The 25,492-nt window shown below is 39.2% G+C and overlaps 1 protein-coding gene across 1 annotated transcript; it reads right to left on the minus strand.

Annotated features, from left to right (window-relative positions):
- Positions 1 to 6,942: 6,942 nt before the first annotated feature.
- On the minus strand, positions 6,943 to 13,030 carry LOC140243936 (hydroxylysine kinase-like). Its single transcript, XM_072323604.1, has 4 exons — positions 12,660 to 13,030; positions 11,969 to 12,114; positions 10,532 to 10,718; positions 6,943 to 7,427 (listed from the first exon to the last, which is right to left on the minus strand). The coding sequence occupies exons 1-4, from the start codon at positions 13,009 to 13,011 to the stop codon at positions 6,958 to 6,960; spliced, it is 1,155 nt and encodes a 384-aa protein (XP_072179705.1). The 5' UTR covers positions 13,012 to 13,030; the 3' UTR covers positions 6,943 to 6,957.
- Positions 13,031 to 25,492: the final 12,462 nt, after the last annotated feature.

A 25,492-nucleotide genomic window follows, 5' to 3' on the forward strand; every position in this document is an offset into this window, starting at 1 on the left:
TACTATACATATCAGCACGCCAAATTCACAAGACAAGTCATGCACATGCACCAATGTGATCATTTTCAGTGTGTATAATCTCTTACTTGTAAATGTGGTTGCCATCATAATAGTCCTACCACGGACGTCGATGGGGGGGGGGGGGACTAACATGTATCATTTTGCCCCCCCCCCCCCCCCCATAATTCATGAGATGTGGAAAATTGTCTTGCTTTTTTTGATAGAAACTGTCAAAATATTTCACCAAAGTGTGGACCAGATTGGTGAATTCAGAAAATGCTAGATCTCCTTCGCCTAGGAAGTAGATTTATGCGTTACCCCACCCCGGTCATTCCTTTCCCATAGGCTTTGTACTCTTATAGATTGACTGATTTCCGAATAATTACTACCCTTAATGTATGTCAGTATCAAGTCGATGGAATATGTAATTTTCATAAAAGGTGATATTTTGTGGAATTCCTTTTATATTTTCTTTACTGTTGTCCACGCATGACGTCATGAACTCTAGTAGTCTCCTAGCTCATCCAATACCAAAACTTAAAAAATTCGTAACTTTTGCATCGATAGTCCGATTTTCCTCAAACTTTCAGTGATGTGTAATTCACTCAATCCACATTTCTCTTTGGATTTTGGTTTTCTTCAAACCTGTGTTAACAATTCTGAGTGATGTACAGGCAGACGGGAAAAGGGACGAACGACGGTATATACGGACAAGCCATAAACATAATTCATTCATTCATATTTTATTTTCATTTCAAAACGTACAAGGGTAATACAAACGTCAAAATGATGGTACATGTGGTATATTCTTGTAACATAATAATGTCACATAATCAGTAGAAAAACATCTCGTTTGTTGGGACTTAATGGAAATGAAAATTTCCTCGGATACTCACCATGCACGCGCGGAAACATGTATAGAAAGCAGGAACCACTAAATCCGAATTCTGCTAAGAATATGACATTTAGTAGAGCAGATAAGCCGAAGAATTGTGCAAAATTTGACTAAAGCATGAAACTTTCACCATTGTTAGTACATGCTATAAGATTAATTTTAAGATCGGGAGGTAAGTCTGAATTGACCTCTGATGACCTCTAGAGGTCAATGACCTCAAAATCTAAGAAAATTGATATTTTGCATCATTGGTTAATGATAAACACAGTAATGATGTACTAAAACTTAATTTTTGTCACAGTGAAATTGTCTTTATGTTCCACAGAGCCCTGACAGGTTTCTACCTTTGACCTCTGATGACCTCCAGAGGTCAATGACCTCAAAATCTAAGAAAATTGATATTTTGCGTCATTGGTTAATGATAAACACAGTAATGATGTACTAAAACTTAATTTTTGTCACAGTGAAATTGTCTTTATATTCCACAGAGCCCTGACAGGTTTCTATCTTTGACCTCTGATGACCTCCAGAGGTCAATGACCTCAAAATGTCAGAAAATTGATATTTTAACGCGTCACTCATAACTGAAACACGATAATCATGTACTAAAAACTAATTTTTGTAAGAGGAATTGCCTCAATGTCCCACTGAGCCTTTCGAGTCAGATTTCTACCTTTGACCTCTGATGACCTCAGATGACCTATGATGAGGCCAATGACCTCAAAATGTCAGAACATTGATATTTGGTGCAATTGGTTGATGACAAACATGATTTACATGTTATATTAATTTGTATTACATTTGAATTGTTTTCTTATTCCACAGAGCAAGAGAAATTACTCACGTGTCTCTACCTTTGACCTCTGAGGAAGGTGACAGGTCAATGACCTTAAAATATCAGAATATTGATATTCTATCGATAGTCAATGGTCAACTTTGTAATACCCGATGTACAATCATTTATGCTATGATAGAAGAATCTTGTCATTCCATGGAACATTGGTCATTAGCCTGTGCATTATATCCAACTTTGACCTCTCAGGACAATGAGAGGTCACTGAGGTCACATGTGTAGGCTTACCTGTATTGATGTTTGGCTTCATTGGTGTAATCGTAAATGCTTAATCATGTACAAATCACGCATTGTCGTTTTGATCAAAGTATATATGCATATTCCACAGAGCATTGGTTTATAGTAACAGGTCTCTGAAATGTGAGAGGTCAATTACTTCAGAAATAAAGCTTAAGTTTCTTGAGTGATGGCAGTGACCTCAAATATAACTGTTATGTTTGGGTTAGTTATGAAGACTAGCAAATATAGGCAAATATGGCCATTATCTCGACACTCGAGGAAAACAAGGCCCACGAGACTGATATACAGAGTGTTTAATCTATTCAGTGTAAGTCTCATAGATTTTCCCCCCATTTGTCGGACTCATTATGGGACTGGTTTGCCTAAGTGTCAAGCTCATGGGCAATATTTGCATAGTTTCCAGCAGCAGCTGGTGGGCCTGTATTGGCCAGTGTAAAGCTGGTGGGTTGTTACAGTATGACTGCGATGAATGACTCATGGTCCTGGAGTATACAGTCCACAGCTGCGACATCATGGACCATCTTGAAAACTTCGACATACTGTAAGGCCCAACATGCATTCCACATGAAGCAATCCTGTGTATTGCAACTAGCTATTGCCATCCGAGACCTACCCAGGGAATAGATAAGCCTTCATGGCAAACCATGGAGAAAGGGGATTGTGCAAAATATTTTGGAGTTCCAATAGGAGGCACAGCTGGAATCAAATCGCCACAGCAGCTTAAAAAGGTTATACTTCAACCAAAGACTCTCTCCAGACGAAGATACGAGTATCATAAAGTTCAGGTGTTTTGCTACTCCATGCCGCTCAGGACTGTCCTGGAATATGCATGCATCATCTGGGATCCATTCACCCAGGTGAAACATCATGAAGTTTGGAATGATCCAGAGAAGATACGCACTCTTTAGCTGCAATGACCATCATATGCAAAACAAGCAGCGTTACAGCCACACTTGAAAAACAAAACAAAGCAAAACAAAACAAAACTACAATGGCAATCCCTGTAAGAACGTACAGCACAGGCAAATTCAGCGATGATGTTCTGCATCAAGAACCCCACAATATCCACTCCGCAGGAAGTTGTGGCTCTATTGCTGCATTCTTCAAACAGGGCAAATGACCAAAAATGTCAGGCATCATTTGCAAGAACACAAAGTAGGCCCACTCCGAAAAAAAGGTGGCGGCTACTCTCGGCCACTGTCTCTTGTATCTCTTTGAAACACTTCAGGAGATAGATACTCAATATTCAGCTCTGTTATTAAAGATACATATGTCTCTCTTTTTGTTTTTGCATTTGTTTGTTGTCTTTTGCTTCATATAGCTCTTTGGATACCTTCTTTAACCAATTAAGAAAAGGCTGCATGGCAGAATATCACAAGATTACACAGTATGAAGAAGAAGAAGAAGAAGAAGAAGGAGAATAGGAAACGAGATCTGCTGTCAATGATGCAGAGCCAATACCAATCAGTTCCATGGCAGATCTTAGTCGGCACTGCAAAGGTTTGGATGTCTCTCTCTGTTGACAAAGGATATTCTAAAGCTCCAAGTAAGTCCATGGGGTGGTTTACATTGTCTGGGCATAGAGGATTGGGTTGGGTATATGAGGATATGATGCTTTGTTATAACAATTAGGTCTGAGATATCTGTTTTTTATGCTTGTTTTGACCATCCCGCATGGATCTCCAACGAAAAGGAATGATAATGTGTTAGACCCAGCCGCCACCGTGTTTTTTCAATAGATTTTGATATTACAGTGTAGTTGAGAAAAAAGTAACCGCTCATTGTCCAAGATGGAAGTCAAAATTGAACTGTGTGTGGAATACTCTGCATACAATTTTGGACACACACACACACACACAGACACACACAAAATGCATTTTTTTTTTTAAATACAATTATTATTTCATAAGCAGCTGGCCATTACAAACCAATGAGACCAGACATCAATATTCTTACATTTTGATGCATATCTTTCAATATCCTCCAGAGGTCAGAGGATCATCGCTAATGTTCATGTGAAATGAGTACACGCCTTTTGAATTGCTCACTTTTATTGCTATAGAAATACACAATATGTGCATCATGTCAATCATTAGATATTGTATCAGTTTCATTTTCAGTCTTGGATTATTTTTTCTATGTACAAATAAAATCTTGGCAAAGTAAACAACTTTCACATCAAAATATAAACGAGAATACTAAAAAAGAAATAGATGTAATAACGTGCAAGGCAAATACCAGGCCTACATCATCTTAAGGTATACAGGTGAAGGAAATCACCTTATTGATAAACAATTTACTTGACTGGGATAGCGACCACTGAACAATATTGTTTCTTAAAACTCTCTCTTCTTTTCAACAAGTGGAATAAAACACATGCACATACCGGGGCATCAGTTTGGAGGAGGGGTGGGGTGGTGGCAGGGATAGTTGACCCCCACCCCATTAAATTCTGAGATGTGGACTATGTTTTGTTGTTGTTAGTTTTTGTTGTTGTTTTTTGCTTTTTTCTTTTTAGACAGAAAACTGCCCAAGTTTTTCACTTTAAGTGTGCATCGGATTGTTAAAATTTAATTCTGAAATGCAAAATCTCCCTTCTGTGAGAGGGGATATCTCCTTTCGATAGACTCCTTCCCCCTGCTTGGTTCCTTCCACAGATATAACATACTTTGGGGAATGATAATTTCCCATATTCTATGAAAAATGTTTTTAAGAGATATTTTTATTTGAATTACAAAGATGAAAAGGCTTTCCTATATATGCACGATTGTTCATTTTGGAGGGCAAGAGGCATTTGCTCCGCCTCCCGAGAAAATATGGGAGGGGGAATGGTGGGGACATAAAACTTTGCCTCCAAGTATTTCCTGAGATGGAGATTTTTTTTTTTCACTTTTTTGACAGAAAATGAATTGTCACTGAACATTTCAGCTCTAGCATGCATCAGATTAAAAGGCAGAATCTCCTTTGCATACCCCCTCCCCCACACTATCTTTCGTTATGTCCCCTTCCATCTACGCTCAGTGCTTTTGTCCCATTTTTGTTCTATATCATCACAAAGTATGTACTAGATCTTTAATTTCAGTTCCGACATATTAAAGAAAATCCTCTTGTTGGAGGGGGTAGTGTATCTTTCAATTAACAATCCCTCCTCGGTTTCTACCCTTAGATTTGGTACACTCCTTTTACTGATAATTTCCCAAATATTCCATCATAAATGTGTATACTAGATTTTTTTTTTTTACATTTCTATTCTTACTGCAAAGGCTCCCTCGCATGGGAAGGATTGGGGGACAGGCCCTTTCATACCCTCCTCTCGCTGTATCAACCTCTCCTCCATGCATTGATTATGGCTACACATTTGGGTATGGACTTTTTTTTCAAAATGGTAGTTCAACCAAGAGTGGCACGATATCATTGAATTGCAAACAAAAGAATGCAAAAGCTCCATAATGTGGGAGGGGGATACCTCCACCCACGTCCTTCTGTCGATTGGTCTCCCTCCATAGATGGCTGACTTACTACACCTTTTTGATACAAATTTCGAGGTATTCCTTCAAAAGTGCCTGTGTGCCAGGTCGTTGAATCTCATTTCTCAAAATACAAGAGCTCTCTCGAATGGGAGTGGAATACCCTACCCTCGCCAACGCTGCGCTTGCTGGGTTCCCATCCATATAGACTTGGTACACCTTGGTGATCCATAATTTTCTAAATATTCCCCAAAACGTATGCATCAGATTCTTTAAAAAAAAAAAAAGACTTCGTTTTTGGGAGGAGGGTAGGTGAGATGCGCCCACACCCCATCAACTTCCGTATAAGTGATGACGCACACATTAAACAAGAGCTACACTGAATCACTGATTTCAGGTCTAAACCTGCAAAAATCCAATACACCACCCACATCCTCCCCCCCCCCTCCGCTTCATTCCTTTGCACCATGAACTTATGCTTTTACACATTTTCCAAGTCCCCCCCCCCCCACGTGAAAACAGATCGACACCCCTTGCTCTGTGCACATACCCGACTTAGATAATTACCTTAAAAGTTCTGCGGAATGAGTAGCCACTTTTTCTGGTAAAAGAAATGCATGGTTTGTAAAGCCCTACATTATAAACAATTATCAACTATTAACTATCGCAATATCAATATTAACATCCTCACATTTCATTCGAGGTATTTGACCTTGTGTGATTTTCATAGGTGAACGGTAATGGCTCGTTAATAAGCAGGGCCTACGAGTGCTCCCTAGAACATCATCATGTTTACCATTGATGATGCCAAAATATTCTCATATTTTGAGGTCATTGACATCTCGAGATCATCAGAGGTCAAAGGCAGAAACTCGTCTGTGTGCCTTGGAATATGAAGACGATGTCATTGTACACAGATATGCTTGTTTTGTACATCTTTACCATGTTTGACCTTTCACCAATGATGTCATACTTCAATATTCTGATATTCTGAGGTCATTGACCTCTCAAGGTCATCAGAGGTCAAAGGTAGAAACCTGTCAATGCTCTGGAGAATCAGAAAATGGTTTCCCTGAAGTATAGATGCATGTTTAGTGAATCATAACCACATATATCATTCACAAATGTCTAAAAACATCGATATTTTTATATTTAAAGTTCATTGACCTCTGGAGGTCATCAGAGGTCAAAGGTAAAAACCTGTCAGTGCTCTGTTGAATCTGGAAATGATTTCTCTGTAGTATAAATGCATGTTTAGTGCAACATAACCACATATATCATTCGCAAATGTCTAAAAACATCGATTTTCTGATATCTAAAGTACATTGACCTCTGGAGGTCATCAGAGGTCAAATCAGACTTACCTCCCGATCTTAAAATAAATCTTATGGTATGTACTAACACTGGTGAAAGTTTCATGCTTTAGTCAAATTTTGCACAATTCACGTGATTTTGAGGGCTTATCTGCTCTACTAATTGAACTGAAAGTGAAGAACTACAATTTAATAGGTGCATTCCTGCACTATTTTCTTCCAACATGCATTAACTTCATGGACATCATGTGACCAGAGCGAGCTTACGATCTCCCAACCTTTGACCTGTGTGCTTAGTAGGTAGTCATTCTGTGGCTGTTGGGAGAATGTGTACAGGCCTAGCACAAGGGACTGTACAAGGCGTCCCGCCACGCAGTAGTAGATCACCCCAAACTCCTCTTCACTAAGGCACTGCTTGCTTAGATAGCCTGCAAGGAGCAGACCACCACTCTTAAGCGGTTTGTGTTCTAGATTGGAGCATTGCATGATGTACATAATTGCTGTGGCTACATCGTAGACAATAGATGAGTACACCATGTCATCAAAGTCAAGGATGCCTACGACATCTTTGTCCTTGGCATCTGAACACTGATGGGATGACAATGACTTCTCCTCCTTCACCAAGATGTTATAATCATTGAAGTCTCCATGAATCAATCCTGTATATTGTAAGGAAAGACCGGGGAAGGTCAACAACAAAGCCATGTTCAAATTAAGGAACAGCCAAGCTTTCAAAAGCAACATGTACAAGTCTAAATATAAATCACATTAAAGTTGAGTAAACACAGACATGGCAGTATTCTTTTGAAACTTTCATATGTGCAAAATAAGGCTGTTATCTGCAAACTCAATACCACCCTTTATAGGTTTGTGAACAAAAGAAATATATAGCAGCCATGTGGTCTAATAGGAATTCATCAAAACACAAACCATTCTCCCTTTCAAATCAACACTCATCCGATGTGCGTATTTCAAAGTACATTGTATATTATGCATTATGGATATTCACCACATCAATCACGAAATTCTTTTGTGTGTGTGTGTGTTTTACATCTTTTGGCCTTAAAAGCACTGGTACATATCTTGTATTGATATGACACGATTTAATTTTGACATTTTTTCCTAAAATCTTAAATCACCCGATTCTATTTTGTCTGCAATCAGGCTGTTCTTATGTCTACATGTCATCAGAGATATAGTCTTGCGCTGAGTTAATTCTATCTGAAAAATCCCACCTAGACATACCGTTATCTTAATAAAACAAACGTTTCAATCTGATTCACACTCTAATATATGTTAGAAATCATTTTAGTTTCCCTGATGATACACTCAACACCTGAGGAACAAATTTGAAACATTTTAGAGTCAATTAGACGTTCTTTTTTTTTTTCAAGAAAATTCCTACCCCCTCAAAACAACAAACAAACAATGTATACAAGAACTATATCATAACAGCAAGGTCACCATGAACAAGTAAATATTCTTTGTCCCCATATTCACAGCAGTCCAGAACAATACCTTGGCCGATCAAACTCCACTCAAAAAATGTATAGGACAAGCCTACAATTACAGTTGGATCAGTTATCATGTTAGTGTGTAACATAACAGAAGCAGGGAAAGTATATTACCAAAGCAGTGAATTACATTAGGCCTATCTATCATTTCAGCAATCAGACCGCAGCGAGTAAGGTAATGAGAAGTAAGCTTTCCATTTCGATTTAAGTTGCATTTATCGTATATAACAGCTGCAATTCTCATTTCACATATCTTGCCGTTCGCTTCAACGAGAATTGCAATTCGCGAGATTTTGCGAGGAAAGAGGAAGAGGCCCACAAATTGTGAGGTAAAACAGAGCGTCCGTACAGGACATGGACGAATGGTGGGGTAATTTGATGTCTGAGAAACGCTTTTTCGTTTGATATATTTATTTCATATCTTTACCCTTTTTAGGTCTCCCAGTAAGCAATGAAGTTTGAGCAATTTTCTGTCTTTTGGTTGTCCTTGATTTGATTGATTTTCTTCTTTCCGTACAACTGACCCGTGGAAAAAAAAAAAAAATTCATTTTTGCTCGTCATTTTGGGCTTGATGGAAAGCCAAGCTGTTAGAAAATGTAAAAAAAAAAGAAAAGAAAGTTAGAGTCGCAAGGTTTTAAAGGGATTTCAATAGGTTCAAAGTGCGACAGAAATAAGTTTACCAGAAGTTGCTCGAATGTTTCGTACATCACCGGGTGGGAAATCGTTTTTTTTTTTTTTTTTTTTTTTTATTTATATTCTTTTTTCTTTTTACTGGCGCGCTGTCCTTTCATCTCGCATTCATTTTATATTTGTTTCACGTATCTGTTAGTGTATTACGTGCCCATCTTTAAAGCATTTCTTGCCAAGTATTCTGCCAAAGATTTGACATCGATAACTCTATGTTACATGTATATGCAAACGGGTGTAAATACATGTACCTATTATACATTACTTCCCCTAACATTTTGTATGCCCGGTATTTCCTGATGTGAGTTTATAGTTTCCAAGGCAATGCTTTGACCTTGCTACATTTTGTGCATGTACCAATATAGGTATACTTATACAATGCATGTACTTGCTTTTGAATGAACATGCTTGCATGTAATGCTTTTGACATATTCAATAATGTTTAACGTTGAGATCGATGTAAATTTCGCGAAATAAGTCAAGATAGAAAGAACAGAGGACAGAGAAAACTTGGTCATATAAGGTAAATGAGTACTAATATTCCACTAGACGCGCAAAATGGAACGTTGATAGGGAACTTCTTCAAATTGCGATTTTTATAATGGTTACTTTGATTATCATACTTCAAATAAATGTCATGGAGCCAAGATTTACAATTTAGAAGAAGTGTAATATAGGTAGCCAGTTTTAAAACGATAATTAGCACAAATCGTTCCCCATTGTCGATGTAATGTACATACAATACGAGCATTATTTTTTTGAGGGAAGGAACTTTGTTGAACTCAGGTCGAATACGCCAGCCAATCAGCGCACTCCCATCAGTCCGTGACTGCCGGTGTTGAAGATGTTTTGCACTCTCTGACTTCTTTCCATAGACCTGACCCGTGCAAGATATCAACTAACCACAAGTTGATATATTTTACCAGATATCATTATGCTAAAGATTCATTTAAGCACACACACACACACACAAATGCAGAGTCGCGGAAAATGGAATTTTGCGGCCCTGAACAAAATATGACTCTATTTCATTTTGTCACCACAGAATTTGTGCCTTACATATATCATCCATAAATGAGGACTGTATTTATGAGAAAAGAGCAATGATTCCACTTTCAGATCTGAGATGACATGCGTTTTGTTTGGTTTTTACCTGGCGTATTGTGAAATGGCAAGGTGTTGTAGCTCATTATGTATATTCTTGCCACAGTTCGGCATGCATGCGAGTACGATAAATCGAGCGCTTTTCTCCGCGCTGCGGTCTGACTGAAAGGTGTGAAATAAAAGAGCATGCTGGTTAAAAGTTTGGGCAATTTCTGACACATTGTTGACACTGATAATACCAATTTGAAGAGGGCAATAATCATCTGAGACAAAAATATCAAAGAAAGATCTTGATCGTTACAATGCATGCTGAGAGGATACATCAGCACTGTGCCTGGTATAATCAAGGAGGTACTAGTACCTCCTTGGTATAATAACTACCACTCAAATTAATATCATCATAATCAGCGCCATCTATAAACGGGTACTCTTACTGCCAGGTTTCCACACGGTATACCTCTGGTGAACTTGTGCTCCTGGCCCAAGACCTTCTCCTTGAATGCATGGATGACCTCTTTCACGAGTTCTTTATGTGTATCATCTTGAACCAGATGAAGGTATTGTTCAACACGAGGCATAGACCTAATGGACCAAATAAATTCCTCAGCATGCAGGGCAAACTCGCTGAGGTCCCCATCATATTTCTGAAGGCAAAGAGACAAAGCAGCAGGTTAAATGCAATGCACCAGTCTCTATCAAGACAATGCCAGCCAAGCACATTGAAGAAAAATATAGTGGGCCTATCCAAAGAAAACTAAGTGATGGTCACTGAGCTGAAATTAGGGGGAAACACGTACGGTGGACTCCTGTTATAACGAAGTCCTCCGGATCGGCAGTTTTCTTTCGTTTTGTCGAAATTTCGTTACGGTTATAACGATAGAACTGAACGATAGAAATACATTTCATTTCATTTCATTTCATTCATTTATTTAAGCACGGCAACATACTTCACTCCGAAGACTGTTCTTCCGCAGGTACATGCGGATAAAATACAACATAGATATACAGAAATGAAAAACAAAACTTATACATAAAAAACAACAAAAACATAGAAAACAGAAAACACATGGTGATGAAACTACGGCACACATTTCGACAGAAACAAACATGATCAATAAAAGATAACCATGTATAATTACTATACAAGTACATCGCCGTAGTTTAAAATGAAAGAGACGAAAACAAAGGAGAGTTAAGGAGAGATAGAGAGACAGAAAGAGAGAGAGGGAGAGAGAAAGGAGATAACGAGAGAGAAGCGCATGCAAAGCGAAAAAAAGTGAGAAAAGTTGTCTCTTAACAGTTTCGGTCAAGTGCATTTTAAAGCTTACACACGTTGGTTTTTGTTTAAGTTCCAATGGTAACTTATTCCAATATATTGATCCAGAATATATCAAACTTTTATGTTTGAAACAAGTCTTAATCAAAGGTAACACAAAGAGTGGATAATGTTTTGGCCTCGATATTTACTTCGTTTGTAACCAGAATTTCGTTATAAGCGTGTTCGTTATAACGAGAGTGCACTGTATCGATAAAGGTCTAGCAGCTGGAGCTCACATAAGAAAATTATTACTTCAGTAAGGAAGGTATGTCAATTTGGATACTGTTTAGGATGTATTAATTTCTCTGATCCATGCCTCTGTAATGCTATCGGTGTAGTATTTTTCATTCAGTATTGAATCCTGACTTCAATCCCAGAGGAGTTATTTGATTGCAGAGTGTGGTCAGCTGATGCGACGTATCCCGGATGTTTCTACTTTAATCACTGCGGCCAATCTGGATGATATCACATGAACTTGGCAGAATTGCATGCAATGCAGTACATCAGCGATTCCACTATTATCAATTGCATTGTGTTGTTTGCCGTGCATATTGACTTTTATTGTTTTCCACCAACCTGAAAGGCAAGAGAAAGTTGCCCAAGCAGCTGGCCGGCTTCATAGCACATTTTTCCCGTGAGCAAGGATGTACTTCCTATGAACTGGCCAGGAATAAACTTCATGAGCCGTACCAAGAACATGCCTGCTTCATCCTTACCTGTATCTGGAATAAACAAAGGCAATCAAATGTTGAAGAGGAATCGTCCTACCATGACAAGGTACTGCGGTTTCTGTGTCGTTATGTATATCATCTTCTATCATGGCACGAGTTGCCTCTATCGTAAGTTATATAGTTGTAAGGTATAAGTTATTAGTTTTCCGCTCATTCCTTTCCCTCCTAATTTTATATTTTTGAAGGCATACCCCAGCATTTAACGACTAAGAGTGACTTACGTTTATTTTTTTTTCTCTTTTGAGTTTGTAAAGTACTAATTCGATTTAAATAAAACGCACGTGGCTGCGCACAGTACTTCTCACAAGTTACAGTTTCAGGAATTTCCCCGTAATCATAGTGCAAGTTGAAATATGATGCACGCCATCTCTTAAATGACTTATCAGCTGGTCCTAACCCCAAAGTTCACAGATTGTAAAGTATTAATACTCGGCATTTCAGGTAGGGCCTGGATGCAAGAAATTCGTTTTGCCTTTACGATGGGCAAAACCCGTAAAAAAATCTTGACATGCACGAAATACTCTGGATAAGATCACCTCTGTTTTGGAAGGACAACTTTTCCAGCGATATGTGCTTCCCTTCAACGTTTGTAAGTGGAACGGTGCAAGGTATGCCTGCCTCCTTCAAAGTCAGCAGAACCTCATTTATTTGCTTGTACAATATGAACAGCTTGGAATCTTCTGAGTTCATAAGTTTCAAAACAAACTTCTCTCGTGGCTGATGATGATGATTGAGGGCATGATTGTTCTGTGGGCGCCGGGCTTCAATGAGGAGGTTCTGGTTGTCATAGCTGAAAAACTCCTGAAGGCACACAGCATCCTCCAGGCCATAGAGCTTCTGAGTGAGATGAACTCCTTGCTCAAAGGATAGGTTTGGTCTTACAGCCATGGTGTTTTGATGGACATGTCACGACAGATCCAACAGACTTCAGATCAAACTCTATTGTACTTGGAGCCTGATTTGGAAAGGAAAGAAATACACAAACATATTATTGTACCCATCGTTCTGTTTAGTTATACTAATCATGTTGCACAACTAACACTGTGTTCAATACATACATGCAGTCAACCTCGCATAAGTCGACCTCACACGAGTCGATCTATTCGCTAAATCGGAGGGAAACTCTATCCCAGATGGATATAGCTTGTTCTTATTTCTATTGTGTAGATCGAAATTCACGCGAAGTGAAAGATTTTTTTTTCTTGTCATTTCATTTCATTTCATTTATTTTCATTTTCAACAAAGAATATGAGTGTAATCGTGTATGAAGAAAGCACTATACACATTCGATTTACATCGAAATAATCGTGATATGATAGGTTAATAATAGATAAAGAATACATTGTTCAGAACATTATAGATTGCAATAACAGAATATAGTCATCAGTGTGAGAGAAACAGATCGTTATACGTTTGAAGTTTGGATTTGATTAGAAGACTATAGATGAATGATATTTACTCAATAATGTTGAAAATTTTGAAAATGAAGGGGAGCTGAAAAGCAGAGGTTGTAATGTGCATTCCCCTCAAAACCAGTATTAGTAAGGTAGAGAAAAATGTAACTGTATCAACATCATGAGATGTTAATCAACGGCGTAAATCCGTACTGAGGAGTGGGGGGGGGGGGGGGGATGGTCACCATCACCACGATTACAAGCCCATAACCGGACCGGGGGGGGGGGGGGGGAAGAAGCTTGGTGCCCCCCCCCCCCACACACACACACACTTTACAGGGACCGGATGTCCCACTCTTTTGCATGAAATATAAAGTGGGAGGAAAGTGGCAGCAAAAATATGAAGACTTTTTGTTCTTGTTGCTTTTTTGTTTTTTTGCTTGTCAGATGACTTTCGGCGGAAAATCAGACCTTAAAAGTATGAAGACATTTTTTTTGTTTTTTGAATATCTGCGAGAGGGAGCGGAGCGACCGAACGGGGGGAGGGTGTGTAGGGGGGTATCCCTCTCCCACACGAGGAAGATTTTGCATTTTCAGACCTGAAATTCAGCGATCTGGTGCACACTTTTGGTGAAAATTTTCTTTTCTTTTCTTAAAAGAAAAATAAGAAAATGAAATATTCACAATATATTATTGAAAGACTAAATCGTGGTATTTCAGCTCTTGCTCCGCCTGTGCGACATCACTGTGAAGGCCTACTAAATAATGGGGCCTATCACCGGCGTAGACAGGATTTGACCTATAGGAGGAGCGGTTATATGAGGGAGCGAAGCAAACGGGGGGGGGGGGTATAAATCTTTTTGTATTGAAAATTTTGACATTTTACAGTCCAAAAACTGCCGTTTGTAGCTATATTTTCGCTTTGGAAGTTAAGGGGGGCCGCACCGGGTGCAACTGCTGTCAATCACTGGCAGCAACATCAGGAGAATGACCGCTATTTGATAGCGATTAAATGCGATCAAGCGAGCTTGAAAATTTTGACATTCTACAGTCTAAAAACTGCCGTTTGTCGCTATACTTTTTCGCTTTGGAAATCAAGGGGGGCCGCAACTGCTGTCAATCACTGGCAGCAACATCAGGAGAATGGCATAGCGGTCAAATGCGAGCGAGCGGAGCGAGCGAGCTTGAAAGTTTTGACATTTACGGTCCAAAGACTGCCGTTTGTGGCTGTATTTTTTCGCTTTGGAAATTAAGGGGGACACACAGGGCAAAACTGCCAGCAATTACTGGCAGCAACATCAGGAGAAAAGCATAACGAATAAATGCGAGCGAGCGAAGCGAGTGAGCTTAAAAATTTTGATATTTTACAGTCCCCAAACTGTCCTTTGTTGCTGTATTTTTTCGCTTGGGAAATAAAGGGGGCGCACCGGGTGAAAACTGCTGGCAATTACTGGCAGCAACATCAAGAGAATGGCATAATGATTAAAGCACTGGGCGCAACTGCTGGCAATCACTGGCAGCAACATCAGGAGAATGGCATAGCGGTTAAATGCGAGCAAGCGGAGCGAGCGAGCTTGAAAATTTTGACATTTTACAGTCCAAAGACTGCCGTTTGTGGCTGTATTATTTCACTTTGGAAATAAAGGGGAGCGCACCGGGCGAAAACTGCTGGCAATTACTGGCAGCAACATCAGGAGAATGGCATAATGATTAAATGCGAGCGAGCGAAGCGGGCGAGCTTGAAAATTCTGACATTTTAGAGTCTAAAAACTGCCGTTTGTAGCTATACTTTTTCGCTTTGAAAATTAAGGGGAGCCGCACCGGGCGCAACTGCTGGCAATCACTGGCAGCAACATCAGGAGAATGGCATAGCGGTTAAATGCGAGCGAGCGGAGCGAGCGAGCTTGAAAATTTTGACATTTTACAGTCCAAAGACTGCCGTTTGTGGCTGTATTATTTCACTTTGGAAATAAAGGGGAGCGCACCGGGCGAAAACTGCTGGCAATTATTGGCAGCAACATCAGGAGAATGGCATAATGATTAAATGCGAGCGAGCGAAGCGAGCGAGCTTTAAAATTTTCACATTTTACAGTCCCAAAACTACCGTTCGTAGCGCACCGGGCGCAACTGCTGTCAATCACTGGCAGCAACATCAGGAGAATGGCATAATGATTGAATGCGAGCGAGCTACAAAATTTTCACATTTTACAGTCCCAAAACTGCCGTTCGTAGCTATATTTTTCGCTTTGGAAATTGAGGGGGGCGCACCGGCCGAAAACTGCTGTCAGTCACTGGCAGCAACATCAGGAGAATGGCATTATGGTTGAATGCGAGCGAACGGAGCGAGCGAGCTTTAAAATTTTGATGTTTTACACTCCAAAAACTGCCGTTTGTAGCTATATTTTTCGCTTTTGTTTGTCCCACTTATATGGGAGAACCATCCGCCCCCCCCCCCCCCCCCGATCGACGCCTCTGCATGTGAGGGTGCTTTTGTTAAGTGAAAGATCTGCTGCACACTCTTTGATGAATTAGGGATATATACGTCAATGTCAAAAGTGTACAAAGTTTATCGAAAGGGATCCTGTATAGCGGAGCTTTTGCATGCTTATGATTGCAATACAACGATCTGGTGCATAGTTCTGGGGATATTTGGACAATTTTCCATTAAGAAAGTTCGAGATTTGTCCTCATCTCGGGAATTGCTTGGGGGATAAATGATTTGTCTGCCTAAACACTTCCAAAGGGGCGGGGCAAATGCCCCTTTGCCCCCCCCCCCCCCGATAGATTTGACGCCCCTGATCTTCCCTGGGAATGCCCATAGATGTATCCTGACTGAGTAATCAGTCACTGTCGTTTCTCAGGAATGATTCAGGAAATGGAGGGGGTTCAAATTATGACGATATAGTTTTTGTTATTGTTTGTTTGTTTGTTTTCGTACATATTTTGCAGATGGTCCCCAGTTACTCGCGTCATAGCATGTTTACATGTAGGCCTATACTATTTGACGTTGTCAACGTCTGAGCAGGGAGGTGAGAGGAAACCATACCTTACAGTTACTGTATGTCGATGTTACTTTCTTCGCGAGCGAGCGAAGCGAGCGAGCGCTTGAGAAAATTAATTATGTATACATTTTCCTACAAGATAGAATACTGTTCAGCTATGTTACCTGTCTGAAGGCCGGCGTACAAACGTCATGCAATATTTTTATTATGTCAAAATTGTTACAATCACATTTCTGCGTCCTCCATTTTTTTCCTCAAAATTCAGGGGTGGGGGGATGATTGTACAGGCCATCCCCCCCTCCTCCATTTCAGGGGGGGATATATCCCCCCATCCCCCCCCCCCCCCCGGGATTTACGCCCATGATGTTAATAGCAAACAGATGAACACGCCGACACTTGCACCAGAGCACTCGCAAAGACATCTGTCGCCTTTACTCGAATAACCACTAATCTCGTAACTACATGCAATAATGCCCACGCTCTTTCAAAGCAGAATGCTCCAGGTTAAAAAAAAAAAGGAACAAGTGCATAAAAGATATTTCCGAAGTCTCTTCTCAGACAACGCGGTTGCATAGACTTTAAAAATTTGATGGCTATACATGTATTCATGTGAGACACGGTGAACACTACTAAGCGATGGATCAGGAATCAGATGGATCAGAAAGTTTTTGTTAAAAAACGAAAGGTTTATACCGTGAAGCAAACAATGCTGCAGTTCAGTGGATGACTGCCTTACAAAGTGAGGCTAAGCTACAAATCATTTAGATTTGACACATAGTTAGTTTGAATGTCATTATACTTGAACTGCTCTAGAAAAAAAAAGAATAAGGTAAAAATATCTAATACCTTAAAAAATAAAGATAAAAGAAAACATGACTGTAGTAATATAACGACCACTGCAAAAAGACCAACATGAATCGACTCTGAATATTTATATGATATTGGATGCACTTGAGTGGTATATCAGAGCTGTGTGACAATAAATCCATTATATTCCATCCAGTCATTATGATAGAACTGAACTTCATCTGAACACGGTCCGTGTCATCCCCCTCATGCAACATTACCCTCTCCCATGATATGACTTTTGAGCGAGGACTCTGAATGGTGTCTGGTGTGTGGGTGCGGGAGTCGTGGAATGCAAACTTGAATCTGATATACACACGGAATCTCATCCATATTCAATAGTGAACTCTTTGATTGTTCATCCGAGACACTCACCATATTTATAGACCCCACGGGCTTTTGCGTTGAATGTATTTTTTTTTTCCTTTTATTATCTCCCCTCATGGGAAGGATTGCCCTTTCTGCCATAAAACATTGGCATCCATGGCTAATTTTCAAAATGGTCCTTGGCGTACATTAAATAAAAAAGAAAATCAATATTGTGTCAGTATATAAAGTATCTTAGAAGAATACTAACAAAGGCGATAAACACACAAACACATACACACACAATCGATTAATCAAGTTGATTTCAGGTATTTCTTATCTTTCCTATGAACACATAGCTCCATCAGTCATTATATTCCAATTTTTTTAAGAGATGCACTCTTTAAATCATATCTAAGTCTTGCAGTTCAAAACATTCGAAACACTGTATGATGAAAACAAAACCAACTTGCATGGTTTGATACAAACATCCTGAAACCCAAAGATAGTAGAGATAACAAGATAGGAAGGCGCGCGATAAAAATGGACACAAAATGGCTACCCTAAATGACAAAAGAGAGCTAAGTACAAACTCAGTACACCTAGAAACATCATTCATTTCCAAGGTCGTGGTATTTTTTATTATCTTAAAAAGATTTAAAAATTATAGTTGTTGTAGCTTTTTTTTTTCGATTAAAGGGACTATTTTAAAGAACGAGATTTGAAAGTAATAACGATTATTTCGTGGAGGTAAAAATTTGGCAACAACATGATCTCACAATCAAAAGAGGCTTGATAAACAACAACATCTTCATTTCCAAAGGTCGTGGTATTTATTACAATAGCTTCATGCACATCCCTGCTGAACGAAGCTCAGTATGTTTATCAGTATGTCATTAGTTTGCATAATCAATTTGACACTCAGCTATATCAGTAGGAGTTTCAGACTCATTTTGTTTGATGAAAGGGGAACTAGACCAAGCCTCAATAAACCTTTTAACTTAGAGTGGGATTTCTATATTTTTCTACATAAATTCTATGGTTGATGTACGCTGCTGCGTTACCACATTAGTGGGCATTTCGACAATCGTGGGCGCTGTTCGTTTTCACATTTTGTGGCTGAAAATTTCTACATTAGTGGTCGATGTTCTTCTACATTAGTAGGCGTTTCTACAGTGGGTTGAACAGAAGTGTATACTGCTCATTTCCGTCAGTCCTGCGGTCTGACTGTACATGTATTCCGATATGCGTTAATCCGAAAACTAAACAAGGCTTTGTACTTCGTTCACCTTCATTCCATATATTCGGATTATTACGATTAACGACCCTTATATCATTTGGGCCATCGAACTTTTGGAATAACGAACCTTATTCAATTTTTGGATTAACGAACCACCGAAATAACGAATCTTGTTCCATTCTTGGACTAACAAACCTTCGGAATAATGCCACAAATGTTCGGATAACAAGCCCTATTTCATTTTTTTCCACTAACGAGCATGCATCTAGGTAAACGGAATTTGTGTGTTTCGGGAGGCGCTCCATAGTTCTTGCGAACCAAGCATGTCAGCTGGCTGAACTCTATCAAAAGCACCCGAATTCCTTCGGTGCAGTAAAAGTGTTTCTTCGAACTAATTTGGACCAGTGATTTCATCTAATCGTGGATCATGGCAACGAAAAGAGAATCTCGAAAACACCTTTCGAAAACACCTTCTTTCCCCGGAAAAAAACTAACAAGACAGATGGGGATAGTAAGAAACCTCGTGCCCTAGATTCTACCAGGGAGGTGAGACAACCACCTCCCTGATTCTACACAGCCTGCGCCTGGTAACGAACCCCTCTCCCGGCCGGCCCGATGGAATGGAGACGTGTCCGCAGCCGACTGCGAGTAACAGTGACGGCCTGAATCGGCTTGTGCCGAAAGGGTGGGTTGGGTGGCGTCCAAAGCACCCCCCCCCCCCCGTTTTGCCGAAAGGGTGCGTTGGGAGCGTTGGGTCGCGTCGCGTTGACTGGAACCCCACCCTTCGTCCAAAGCCCCCCCCCCCCCCCCCGGTTTTGCCGAAAGGGTGCGTAGGTACTTTTTCTCATGTAATATTAAAAGACGAGTTTTGAATTTATATTTAACCTTCAAACAACCATTTCAAAGAGGCTATCGTCCGGATCGGTTTACACTCTATTACCACTTGGTCTACAGCCAGTTGGTCTAATAGACTGTTTAATTTCAGTTGGTCTAATAACCAGTTGGTCTAGTCATCATTTCGCTCAATTACTGTTTGGTCTAATTGTTATTTGGTTTAATTACCATTTGGTCTACAGTAAATTCGTCTAATAATAGCCATTTGGTCTATTTTTGGTCTAACACCAATTTATATCATCAAATACCGATTTGGTCTATTATGAGTTGGTCTAATTTCATTTCGTCTAATCATCAAATGGTCTAAAATAAAACCAAATTTGTCCAATATAAATTTGGTGTACACATCATTAATTTTGGTCCATTGCCCAGTTGGCCTAGCCTCTATCATCATTTAGTCTACACCCATTTAGTCTAATAACCATTGATCTTATTGTCATTTGGTCTAATAGTCAGCCTCCTGGTCTAATCAGGTACCATTTGGTCCAATCATCGTTTCGTCTAAATGACCAACTGGGCTTTTTTTTTTTTTTTTTTGGGGGGGGGGGCCTTTTTATTGATGTGTACACCAAATTTATATTGGACAAATTTGGTTTTATTTTAGACCATTTGATGATTAGACGAAATGAAATTAGACCAACTCATAATAGACGAAAAATAGACCAAATGGTAAAACGACGAAGTGATGATTAACACGGAGTATCGCTTACCAGCATTTCTCATTATTATAATGATTAGGTGATATATATAAACGCACGAACACGCACACACACACACACACACACACCACACACACATATACACACAAGCACATTCGGACGCACATAATATACAATAACTCTATCACCATATATACGGTTATTGTTTCGTGGATATAATAACAAATTAATAACACGAGGGAGATTGCATACAAGTCACTATAAAGGGATGAAATAAAGCATGGCACGACTTCCGCACTCATGTTGCTAGTAGAAGTATCAATGTTATCATTATCATTCCCATTATCATCACTATGATTGTAATTGTTATTTTTCATTAGCATCTTCTTTTTTTCTTGCCACCATCATTTAATGATAATGATTATTATGATCTTAATGTCCTTTAGTCATTGCAACAAGTTTATGACATTAAATATTATCATCATTATATCATGATGTTCTTCTTTTTCTTCCGACCATCATTAAAAAAAAAAAAAATTGTGTGTTTCGGAATAACGAACTTTCGGGTTTGCGAATATGATTTCATTTTCGAATTAACGACCTTTCGGATAAACGAACGACACTCATCAAGGACCCAGGAGCGGCACGCCTGAACCTTTCCTTGGGCTCACCCCTTTAAGCCTAAAAGGGCCGGGCTTTTTTTGGCTATGAGTATGCTAAAACCGGCGGGGGGGGGGGGGGCGGATTCCGCCCCCAAGATCTCGGCCATCAGAGGTGCGATCGAGACGAAATTTGTCATGCGTGACACTCACGTGAAAGTCTACAAGATTGTGTCAACAGATTTTTTGAAAAACCAATTATCAATTTTAATTAATTAATTATGCAAATTAAGTAAAATATCATATTTTAGCCTAATTAAAAGCATTGAGAGTCTCCTTTTTGGTTTGTATGTCTGTTTGAGCATATTCAACAATTGTACATCATAAAAACTTCCAAAAGTCATTTTAATTCTTATGTATTTTATTGTTTTCAGAATTTCTTATCATTCGTTGTTTTTCGACTTTTGTTTTATCTTTATTTTTTTTTTGAAATTGTCACTGACCGCTTTTCTACCATAATTAGCCTAAAATTAATTAATGAAAGTGATTATTGTAAAAATAACAAGGTTTTTATGACTTTCATGACAGAGCACAGTTTTCCATAGGAATTGTACACAAAATCACAAAATTGTGCCCGTTTTGGGGTGACATGCCGTTACAAAAATGGGCGTGGCTTCGAAAAAGTACACACGTACGTGTAAATTTGGTCTCAAAAGTTGCGTGAGATTTGAACAATTAAGAAAGTCAAGAAGCCTCGCGACGAGGCCTTCTCGCGTTACAGAATTATAGCGCGAAACGTCGGGGGGGGGGGGAGGGGCGGATTCTGCCCCCACCCCCCCCCCCCCCACCCGGCCCCTTTAGGGTTAAGGTATTCTTGAGAATGAAATTCATATCTCACATGCACCACTGTGTTATTTCACTGGTTGCATTGTTGGTAAAGCTGACTAAAAGATATACGTTGTAGTTTGGTTGAGACCTGCGCTGTTCAACGTTATAAAATTATGTCGACTTATTTGTTCGCTATTCAATTGATGATGGTACACCCGTGTGTCACATGCTAGCAAGTACCTTTGAGTGACCTCTCGGAATTATTTCTGTTCGTCATGCATGACAGGGTACATTTATATCTACTGTACATTGTATTTACAAAGGCAAAATCATTTTGAAAAGCTGATCCAAAACGCTGATCCGAAACACCGTTCACTGCGGGGGTTATACTGTTTACGCACAATAAGCCTGTTCGGAGTTTCGCTTTGCGCATGAGAAGTATAAAAGTTCATTAATTTGTACCAACAGGCATGTTGGTTTTTCAAATATCTTCTTGTACGTGTTTTTTCTTATCACGCTTTGCGCATGAGAAGTATAAAAGTTCATTACTTTGTACCAACAGGCATGTTTGTTTTTCAAATATCTTCTTGTACGTGTTTTTTCTTATCATGGTCCATTACTCTGTTGCCCCTTTCCGTCCAGACGCTGAGTTCATTACCTCTTTTCAAAAAACACTGCGGATCATTGCTATATACTTATGATATGATCTTTTTGTCAAGCACGATATAAAATAATGTTTTTGTTTATCCAACAATGTTTTGAGTTGATATGTGAATTAATACACTGGTACCCATTTAGTATCCTTTGTGCATGTACTTGTAAAGAATGATTATACATTTTCTTTATTCTTTTTTGTCTGTTTGTTTTGTTGTGATTATTTTAATCTGAAAGTCTATGTATATGTATACAGAGTTTCCTTAAAAAGTAGGTCTGGGTGGTCTGTTGGATATCAGCAGAACTGAACGGAATGTCTCTATTAAAAGATACTGTGAATAAATGAATAACTAAATTCACTGAGATTTGAAATTTGTATTTATTTTCATGATTCATGAAACTTACTATAAATCCATGGTGCTTGCCTGCAGATCCACTTGACAGCAAAGCTGGTATATTTGGCAACATCAATAGAAAGTTTTTTTTTTTATATTGTTCAACGCAAAATATCAAAATGGTGCCCATCCGTAAGAGTTATAAAGGACCATTCTGGTCACTACGATCTACGCAAGTTCAGTCTTTGTTTGAATAAGACAGTGATGTTTGCTGAATTCAATAACGTTACGTCCTAAGAGTATAAAGTGCTTCATCAACGTATAGGGGGAAAAAGATTATTTAAGGTTATATGTACCATCGTGCACACGAGCCAACTCCGAAGTGACTTATTTTTTTCGAGATCGAGAAAGAGCCGCTTTCGCAAACATGCCTTATTTGCACATAATACTTCAGTATGAAACTATACATGGTACAATGTATAAACCCCTATCGTTATAGCGAGCTGTTCAGCGTATACGCATCTATGCTTCGATCCCCGTTGCAGAGAATCGGCGATCGTTGATATACGCACCTTTTTATGCGTTTTGAAACGGCGTTTATATATCAAATTGAGTCGTTTGTTTGTTTGTTCATTTCCATCTGAGAAGATGGCTAGATAGCCCATATTCAGCTATGCTAAGCTGGTCTTCCATGGGGTCCAGTTAAATGTGAGGAGGGACCACTTCACCGGGTTATGCACCCTGCTCTTTGGGATGAATGAATGAACCGGGATCTTTTACGTGCATGAGTTGTTACTCTCTCATACACGGGACCTCCATTTCATGTCCTATCCGGGACGCGATTTTTTTTTCCGTAACCCTAACGCGTCGAAATTGCCAATTGTGTCACTTGAGCAAAGACTATCAGTGTACGAGTTGGTTTTTGTACGCATGTGCGTGGACTTTACAGTTAGGCGTTGAGTTCGTACTGTTACACAGTATACACAGAGTACCATTGGCATGGTCGTCTGCTAACCACAGAATCAGATTACAACGTGAGAATGGGACGCCGTCCTTCAAGCAGAAACATAACAACGGGTTTGTGTGTAAGGGTATGTGTATGCGCGTGTGTGAGTGTTTGTGTGTGTGTGTGTGTGTGTGTGTGTGTGTGTGTGTGTGTGTGTGTGTGTGTTTCCACTTCACATGTCATCGCCATCGCGTTCGGCTTTGCCTTAGGTGGTATTTCTGTAGTTTTGTTCGCCGTCTGCTGTCACTTTTCCTGTGTCTCGCGAGACTTGCGTTTGCAAACTCGACGTCGTCATCAATGTCTTGCAAAAAGTAAATTGGAGATCTAATTGAAGCTTGGAATAAATCATAATCAAAGTATTATATACACGTAGCGACACGTAGCGGTAGGTTAGTGAAGCAACCTTCTTTGTCAAATTTGTAATCTGCTATTTACATGTAGATTAACGTCTGTCTATCTTTTCATTTTACTCATGTTTGTATTCCCATATATACTATAATCTTGTATATCTTTTGTGTCATGTGTAATCTTTGAGTGTTGTATTCACTGGTTTGTTATATTGTTATTTATACTCTTTGTTTGTACTCTCATACCCCGAGAGGGGGTCGAAAGAGTCAATAAAATTCACAAAATTCACAAATATTTAGGTCTACAGCTGCAGCGATTGCTATTGTTAACATTGATCATGTTTATTAAGCCCCACAAAATCAGATTCGAAGAGGACATTTGTTCTTGGGTAACATGGATGAACTCCTAGGTTAATTTGGGTTTATCCTCCATCTTCATGATGATTCAGAAAGGCGTATAGGCTCCTTTTTAGTTCAGGTTCATGTATATCAGGGTATATGATTACATTCTCATGCAATAACATCCATGATGAAGATGGGGGAGGGATGAGAAACTGCGGGATGGGGGGGGGGGGAGAGAGCTAGTAATCGTCGATTTTGATCGATAAAATTTCTCTATAAATATTTTAATTTAATCAGCTTTAAAAAGACATTTTGGATCGGCATTAAAACTCAAAAGATGTGCTATTTCCATCAAAATCAATTCATTTTCCCAGTCCATACATGTACAAAATTGCTCTAGTATCACGGCTTGAATTGCTCTATCAATAATTTTTTGATGTTCACTTTATCATTGCCAACCCTATAGTCCTTCTCATCACTTACCATCATCACCTCTACCACCACGACCATCACTGAAGGAAACCAAAAACCCAACAAGAAATGTGGATTGAGTGAAAGCAGCAACATTAGTAGAACACATCAGTGAAAGTTTAAGGAAAATCGGGCAATCGATGCAAAAGTTATGAATTTTTAACGTTTGGATGTTGGAACCACTGGATGCATGACATCATGACCTGTGTGGGCAACAACATAAAGAAAATATAAAGAAAACAAACATGTTTTCACTTTTCTTGAGTAATGGAAGAGCATTTGATTAACCACTTTCAGAAAGTAGGGGGAATGATACCCTTAACATAAGTCAGTATCAGTTAAGTTGATGGAATGTATAATTTTATTGATTTTTTTTTGTGTGGAATTCTCTTCATATTTTCTTTACATTTATGCCAATCATGGTCTCTAGTATAGTCTCTTTATTC

The sequence above is a fragment of the Diadema setosum genome, chromosome 20, assembly GCF_964275005.1.
Source record: "Diadema setosum chromosome 20, eeDiaSeto1, whole genome shotgun sequence".
Classification (NCBI taxonomy): Eukaryota; Metazoa; Echinodermata; class Echinoidea; order Diadematoida; family Diadematidae; genus Diadema; species Diadema setosum.